This window comes from Solanum pennellii, chromosome 6 (assembly GCF_001406875.1).
Source record: "Solanum pennellii chromosome 6, SPENNV200".
NCBI lineage: Eukaryota > Viridiplantae > Streptophyta > Magnoliopsida > Solanales > Solanaceae > Solanum > Solanum pennellii.
Genome location: NC_028642.1, coordinates 48,939,145 through 48,948,057, shown reverse-complemented (window position 1 = coordinate 48,948,057; position 8,913 = coordinate 48,939,145). Strand labels below are relative to the sequence as shown.

The 8,913-nt window shown below is 30.4% G+C and overlaps 1 protein-coding gene across 1 annotated transcript; it reads right to left on the bottom strand.

The window, feature by feature from the left end:
- Positions 1-4,053: 4,053 nt before the first annotated feature.
- LOC107023638 (cytochrome P450 72A15-like) lies at positions 4,054-6,177 on the bottom strand. Its single transcript, XM_015224393.2, has 5 exons — positions 5,796-6,177; positions 5,503-5,720; positions 5,167-5,411; positions 4,741-5,086; positions 4,054-4,656 (listed from the first exon to the last, which is right to left on the bottom strand). The coding sequence occupies exons 1-5, from the start codon at positions 6,061-6,063 to the stop codon at positions 4,237-4,239; spliced, it is 1,497 nt and encodes a 498-aa protein (XP_015079879.1). The 5' UTR covers positions 6,064-6,177; the 3' UTR covers positions 4,054-4,236.
- Positions 6,178-8,913: the final 2,736 nt, after the last annotated feature.

Here is an 8,913-nt window from a genome sequence, read left to right as displayed (position 1 = left end):
CAAATATTGCTCATCTTCGAATTTTTGGATGTGCTGTATATGTGCCTGTAGCACCACCTCAGCGCACCAAGATGGGCCCTCAAAGAAGGTTAGGCATATATGTTGGGTTTGATTCACCCTCAATAATTCGCTACCTTGAGCCATTGACGGGAGATTTATTCACTGCAAGATTTGCAGATTGTCGATTTGATGAAACAAATTTTCCGCAATTAGGGGGAGAGAAAAATAAACTTAAAAGTGAAATTGCATGGAAAGTTTCGTCATTATCTCATTTTGATCCACGCTCCCCTGTGTGTGAACAAGAGGTCCAGAAGATCATCCATTTGCAAAACATAGCAAATCAAATGCCAGACGCATTTACTGATTCAAAAAGGATAACAAAGTCACATATTCCTGCAGTAAATGTGCCTATCCGAATCGACGTCCCAAAAGGACCATCTACAAGTGTCATAGCTTCTGAATCACAAATACGCCTGAAGCGTGGTAGACCATTGGGTTCAAAAGATAAGAATCCTAGAAAAAGAAGTACAAAAAATGACACTACAAAAGAATTTCACGAAGAAATTCAAGATCTGATTAATCCTGATATTCCTGAAGAAATCAGTGAACCCGAGACTCAAGTAAATGAAGAACTCTCAATAAGTTCTTCTACAGGTGATGGGATAAGTTTAGATCGATCAAAAATCATAGTGGATAATGTTTTCGCATATGATGTTGCACTTAACATTATGCAAGGAAATGAGGATCTTGAACCTCTATCCGTCGAAGAATGTCGACAAAGACATGATTGGCCAAAATGGAAAGAAGCAATTGAATCAGAATTGAATTCACTTGCTAAGCGTGAGGTTTTTGGACCAGTAGTCCAAACGCCTAGTGATGTTAAACCAATTGGCTATAAATGGGTCTTTGTACGAAAAAGAAATGAGAGAAATGAGATTGTAAGATACAAGGCACGCCTTGTTGCACAAGGATTCTCTCAACGACCTGGTGTCGACTATGAAGAAACATATTCACCTGTTATGGATGCAATAACTTTTCGATATCTCATCGGTTTAGCTGTACATGAAAATCTTGAAATTCGTCTAATGGATGTGGTTACAGCTTACCTTTACGGTTCACTTGATAATGAAATTTATATGAAAGTTCCAGAAGGACTTAAAATGCCTGAAGCATGTAGTTCAAAATCTCGGGAAATATATTCAATCAGATTACAAAAGTCATTATATGGCTTAAAACAATCAGGGCGCATGTGGTATAATCGCCTCAGTGAGTACTTGATAAAACAAGGTTATATAAACGATGTCATTTGTCCTTGTATATTTATTAAGAAAACAACATTGGGGTTTGTTATTCTTGTTGTTTATGTTGATGACATTAATCTCATTGGAACTCCAGAAGAGGTTCAAAAGGCAATTGAATATCTAAAGGAAGAATTTGAGATGAAAGACCTTGGAAAGACAAAAATTTGTCTTGGACTACAAATAGAATATTTAGTAGACGGGGTCTTCATCCATCAATCTGCCTATACTGAGAAAATCTTGAAACGATTTTACATGGACAAAGCACATCCATTAAGTACTCCAATGGTTGTCCGATCACTTGAAGTGAGTAAGGATCCATTCCGACCTCAAGAAGAGAATGAGGAACCTCTTGGTCCAGAAGTACCTTATCTTAGTGCAATTGGGGCACTTATGTATCTTGCTAATGCTACGAGACCTGACATAGCATTTTCTGTTAATTTGTTAGCAAGATATAGTTCTTCCCCTACACGAAGACATTGGAAAGGAGTTAAACATATATTGCGATATCTAAGGGGAACTAGTGATATGGGTCTGTTTTATACTAACAAAGATAGTGCAGATCTTGTTGGTCATGCAGATGCAGGTTATTTATCTGACCCACATAAAGCTCGATCACAAACAGGCTATCTGTTCACATATGGAGGTACTGCTATATCATGGCGATCTACGAAGCAGTCTATTGTCGCTACTTCTTCAAATCATGCTGAGATAATAGCCATTCATGAAGCAAGTAGAGAATGTGTATGGTTAAGATCAGTAATACATTCTATCAAAGAAAGATGTGGTTTGAAGTGTGACGTCAAGATACCCACAATACTCTTTGAAGACAATGCTGCATGCATAGCTCAATTAAAAGGAGGCTTTATAAAAGGAGATAGAACGAAACACATTTCACCAAAATTATTCTTCACACATGATCTCCAGAAGAATGGTGATATTGATGTGCGACAAATTCGTTCGAGTGATAATCCAGCAGATTTATTTACTAAATCTTTACCGGCCTCAACTCTTGAGAAGATGGTTCACAAAATTGGAATGCGGAAACTTAACCATCTGAATCGTGGTTTTTATCAGGGGGAGTAAAATACGCACTGTACTCTTTTTTTCCTTAATCTAGGTTTTGTCCCATTGGGTTTTCCTAGAAAGGTTTTTAATGAGGCAGCAAATAATGCGTATCAAAAGATATGTGTACTCTTTTTCCTTCACTAGAATTTTTTCCCACAGGGTTTTTTTCTAGTAAGGTTTTAACGAGGCACAATATCTATGGACATCCAAGGGGGAGTGTTATAAATCCATTAAATAAGTGGATAGTCCATAAAGTTAGTACATGAACAACCATTCATATTCACTAGGTTACATGAACCTTTTTGGATAAGTATGTATCTATTTATTATGATACTTAATATGGTGACCTTTGGAATGATTTCTCACTCTATAAATAGGGTTGTTCATTCACTATTGTAATATATACATATGAAACTTATATATACTTGAATAAAAGAAAGTCTTCTCCTACATCTATTTCTCTTGTCTTCTTCTTATAATCTTGATTTTACAACACTTACGATAATTTAATTTTTTTAAAAAAAATTATCATTTTAATTACTCATAAAAATCACTTTTTTCCTTCTCTCCTAACATGCATATACATCACTCCACCATTATAAGATATTCCCTCCGTTTTAAAAAGAATGATTCTATTTTCATTTTAGTTTGTTTAAAAAAAATGATCCCTTTCCTATTCTGGAAACACTTTAACTTTAAGTTATCACGTGTCATGTTTAGGACCACAAGATTAAATGACATTTTGGTATATTTGACATAGCTTTAATTTAGAATTACAAAATTAAAAAAATTCTTTTTTTTCTTAAACTCCGTTCCAAGTCAAACTAGACCATTCTTTTTTAAATAAACTGGAGTACATTATAACTTTGTTTGTATAATATATCGGATACAAATATTATTCTGAAATCATAACTCTATTATTTCAAACCTAAATCAATATGAATCTGGTTAATAGTTATGTATTTGATACATAGCTTATATATCGTTTGTTGTGTGTCGGGCAAAGGAGCAATTTATCCGCGAGTTTTAAAAAATCTGAAATAAAACTAATTGTTAGGTGTGAGATTGGCTCGTTTATTGAAATTCTGTAATTTCTATGCGGCAATTAAATAACTATTTTTTTCGTTTTTATCTTGAGAGCAAGTCTTGACAATAGTGAATTTCTTTAAAAACACACAAATAAATTGTGATTTTGAAATAATTTTGGGTTCTTCTACATTTATGTTCAAATGTTTTTTTTCTGATTATAAGTAGTAGAAGTTGTTTTGTTGAATTATTGCCGTGAACACTGAATACATATAACAAATAGGGATGACAATCAAGAGTTGTGGATGCGGATTATTCGCATTTCACTCAAGTTTCTATTATATTTACTAAAACAAATTGTTACCAAACTGTATTTACTAAAACAATTTGTTTAACATTATTTTGTACCTTAAAGTTTTATTATATAGAATTATAAAAACATCTAATTTGAAATAAAAGTTTACATATTTGAGTCATCCTTAATTGCAATTACATATTTGTTGTATGTTTCCATAACCCAACTTTTCGTATGTGCATCCCAATTTTTGGTCACTTGCAAATATTGTATATTGCGAGTCATCACAATAAGTTGTTGTGGCATATTTTAGTCTAATACGAAGTCAGGTAGGGTGTTGAAGAGCTCGTAAAGGGACACTACTACTTGGTTGAAAATTCTGATTCCACCAAAGAAAAGACGATAAGTAATTATGACAATTATTTGATAGTGCTAATGAGAGTTTGTCACACATACAAAATAACATGGTATTGAAATGCAGAATACATATGAACCTCATTTATTGAACTAGTACTAGTACTTGTAACGAAACCAGCAGAGCGTGAAAGGTTAAAGCTTGTTGAGGATTATCTGAGCACCATACTGAGGCTTCATAACGAGTATTGCCTGAGGGGCATGAACATAGGAAGGAGAGAGCTTAAACCAAAACCTCTGCAGAATCTGAGATAAAACGAGCTTTGCTTCTGCCATTCCAAAGTTATTACCAATGCACATTCGAGGACCCCAACCGAAGGGGAAATACAATGGCTCTTTTGCAGCTTTGGATACCCCTTCTGAGAACCTATTTGGATTGAAAATCAATGCATCGTCTCCCCATACTTGGGGATCGCGATGTGCTATATATATAGGCACAAATATTTGTACTCCTGCAGGAATTGTCATTTCTCCCAATTTAGTGTCCTTACAGGTGCTTCGCATAAGGGTGAGTGCTGGATATAATCTCAACACCTCTTGGAAGATCATGTTTATCTAGTATATAATTAGCAACACAAATATTAATGACATGTTTATAGTATCAAAAAGAGGGAGTGGAGACAGAGAGTAATTGCTTACTATTTTTAATTGATTCAAGTCCTCAAACTTTGGTTTGTTTTTTCCAAGTACTTGAAATACTTCATTTCTAGCTTTGTCTTGCCACTCAGGGTGCATACTCAAGGCTACCAATGTCCAGGAGAGCAAAGCTGTGGTTGTATCTTGTCCTGCAAGATAGAATTCCTTACATTCTTCAATTATTTCAGTGGTTGATAGTCCTCCTTTTAAGAGTAACCCTAATATATCATCACTTTCTGAGACTCCTCTTCGCATAGCGTCTTCTTTCTTCTCTATTATTCCTTTGATCAATGATAACACTTTTTTGTAGATGTATCTTGCTCTTCTGTTTGATTCTGTTGGAAAGAATCTGGGGGTTCGTATATGTAGTTAGAATCAATGCATCAATGGATAGTATGTATGATCATCATATACTTACTACTCACTCACCTTAGTAAGGGAAAGAAGAGAGTAAATGGAGAAGCCAAAATAAGATCGCACTGCTCTTTCTGAAGTATGAAAATAGTCCTTCCTTCTTCAATATTGCTACCAAAAGCAGCTCTTGATATAACATCTCCACCTACATTTAGAAATTCATCTGCTACATCCAATTCACAACTTCCAGTTTTGCTAACCAATTCCTCCCATCTATTTATCATTTCATCACAACACTCACAAAATGCTGGGTACAACCTCTGTCAGTAGTCACACACACACAAAAAAAAAATACTCATAAATAAATAAATAAATAAATAAATAGAAAGTTCAAAATAATTGTCAAATTACCTTAATCTTCTCTATATGAAAAGCAGGGTTTAGTATCTTTCTGTGGTGATCCCATTTTTGACCATTGTAACTAGCAAGTCCAGTAACAAACATATCAATGAAGGCATTGGCTTGAGGCTTTTGAAATTCATTATGTCTGTTCACCACTTCTTTTATTAGCTTTGGATCTGTTACTGTAATCCGAGGTGTTGGTCCAGCCCACATCACAAATAGTCTCTCTGCAACCATCACAATACATAATTAGTACAAACAAAATATATATATGGAATTAAATGAATGTTACTCTAACTTACCGTAAGTTTTAGAAAGATGAAGAATAAAAGGATTAACCCAAGGAACGATATCATGATTTACTAATGGTTTTTTCTTTGCTTCTCTAGACATTCTCGTCATCTCTTTCAGATTTCCAAACAGAAATTGGTAGGGCTGACCATGAATACCTTCCTTCTTCAGCTTCTTTTCGACCATCTTTGGCCACCACCATAATGTATAAAACGATTTTACACAAAATAGGGCTATCAAAATGCCAATAGTTGCAGCAATTACTGTTCCAATTGCCATTAGATAGATATTTTTATGAACTAATTATCAGTAGTGAGACTTCTGGGAGAGGATACATGTATTTATTGGAACTTGAAAAAAAGGATTTTATTCAAAACACATTTAAAAATTTACAGGCACATGTTGTGTACTGAAACTAAGCTGACATTTATTAAGTGGGATTAGGAACCTAAGTAATAGGGGGAAAAGAGTTGGACCAATTATTACTATTGGTTTTCAGTTTTAAATATGTTATATTAATAATCAAATTTTAAAAGTGATTAGGCACATTCGGTTTGATTTTTGTTTATTAACCAATAAAAAAAAATTATGACATAAGTATATATTTTTTCAGTAATTTAATGCGATAAAATATAATTTTATAAAATATTTATAAAATAAAAATAATAATAACTAACATTAATTAAACCTCCCACAGATAGTATCAGTTGTGCGAGGTCTTTTTTGGCTTGCCATTTGTATGTAGGCCCATGTTGTACTTTCATTTCCTCACTTTTTCTCTTCCAATTTTGATTTTTTCTTTTTTTACTTGTATTTAGTATTTTGCTTCTAATTCTTATTGTTATTTTGTTTTGATAAAAAACTTTAAAATTCACCCTCAAAATTTATATATATTTGAGGGGAAATTAAAGTAATATGTTAGAAAAATATAAAATGAATTTTCTTGGATGAATGAAAGAAATTGAATATAGTAAAATTAAAAAAAATAATTAAACTCTCATCGATGAATTAAACATTCACTCAATTATTTTAGTTATTTAAATTATTTCTTTTTTTTGAGATTTCAATTTTAATCAATAATTCTTAATTGCCAAATCTATTTTTATTTTTATTTATTCTATAACCATTTTATGTTTTTAATGTTTAGTATTAATAATAATGTCTTAATGATATCAAGCACTCAATTATCTTTTATTTTCAATATTTGTTAAATTCTTTACTTCTATAGCATGTATCAAATAATTATTATCAATATTAACTTTTTCTTTCTGGCTCAAGATTTTTTTAAAAAAATTTCTTTATGTATAGTGTCTTAAATTGTGAAACGAAACTTTTATAAATACTTTTTTATTGTGGGTTATAAGAATTAATATAAAAAAACAATTAACCAAACAAATTTGTGAAAGCACAAGATAATAATAGTATGAATATATATATTTTTTTTTTACACTTAGAGGTAGAACTAAAAAAAAACAGCTTTAGAAGATGCAAAGATCAAAATAAAAATGGGTTTTTTTGCATAGAAAAAGATGCATTAAACAAAGGAAATGGAAACACGAGAGAGAAAGTGTGACAACAAGAAAAAGGGATCCATAAAAATACTTGTCAAAAGGAAATAGTGCTCTCATACAATTATTATTGGTAGTGCCTCAAACGTCATAAAATTTTTCTTAAATAATTATATAAGTGCAACAAAAAGAAAAATTACAAAAAATATGATAATTTACTTATAGGTTTTTGCATTTTTTTTATAATTAAAAATTATAAACTCAAAAATACTATGTAATATAAATTCAAGGCTAAAAGATAAAAATATTAATCAGGCAAGGTCAAATCTATGTTGAGTCAAAAAGATTCATATGAATCTACTTTGTAAAAAATTTACACAATATATAAAACTATATTTAATTTGTCTTTACTGTTGTAATGTGAATTCCCATAAAAATTTGATCCCATTTAAATTAACAAATGATAGTCCTTGGTTCAGCGGAAAAGGGGGTTCATTTTATTTTTTTTAATAGGACACGAGTTTGAAACCATGCAACAATACAGAAACTTTTGTCCTATGTGGAGCTAAAAGCTTTTTATTATACTCCTATTTAGAAATAGTTGTTAATTGTTAATTTGATATAGTTTTTTAAGAAATAATAAATAACAGGAGTAGTATTATTATATTAATTTTAATTTTATTAAATTTATATTTTAAAAATATGTTAAATTATAAATTATTTAATAGCAAAAGTAAACTAAAATTCAAAAAATAATTATCTTTTAATTTTTTAAATTTAATAACTATTTTGAGAATTGCTGGAAGGATAAGTACATTATTTTACATTTTCCCAACATATATAGAAATAATTCAGGAAAGCATCTTCAATATTATATGACTGTAATTTATTATAGTCATAAAAGGGTTATCAATTTTTCATATAATTCAATATTAAAAAAATCAAAATCGAATTGATAAGTTGATAATATTCTTTTATAAAATCATTAAAAATTAATATAATCTATTAACAATGAATTAATAACATTTTTTTAATTTAATTTATTGATTATTTTGATTTTTACACGTTCATCTAACAAAAAAAAATGGCATGCATAGTGTCGTTTTATTTATTACTAATTTACAACTTCCTTGTTCCTATTTATTTATCAAATATTGTCTAACTTGATTTCCCTTTTTACTTGATATTTTTGACAAATTAAATAAAAATATTATTTCCTATTATATCTTCAAATATTTACATTGAGTTATTATTTTCTTAAAATATAATAAATATATATATATATATATATATTTTATAGTCTATTAGTTTATAGAAATAAAAAAATAACTTTATCATATCAATTATTATTTCCTTAATAAATATGTCAAATTAAAATTTTGGAGCAAAAATGTGGAGCTATTAGCGGAATGAATCATTAAATAATTGACAAGATTTTTAATTCCTTGAAGTTTTCATTTTTCTAGAGTTCTACGCCTCACTCTCCACCTACCACACTGCTTGGTAGATCATTGATACTCGCTCACTATTTTTATATGTCTAATATTTTTCTTTTCCGTTTGTTTTTAGATATTTATTATTCTAGAAATAAGTTTTTATTTTATTATTTCTTTTAATATAT

Coding starts and splice junctions, on each gene's coding strand:
- LOC107023638 (XM_015224393.2), bottom strand. CDS start 6,063: ATGGCAATTGGAACAGTAATTGCTGCAACTATTGGCATTTTGATAGCC. Junction 5,087..5,166: donor CTCTTCTTTCCCTTACTAAG/GTGAGTGAGTAG, acceptor ACGAACCCCCAG/ATTCTTTCCAACAGAATCAA. Junction 4,657..4,740: donor ACTTGAATCAATTAAAAATA/GTAAGCAATTAC, acceptor ATTATATACTAG/ATAAACATGATCTTCCAAGA.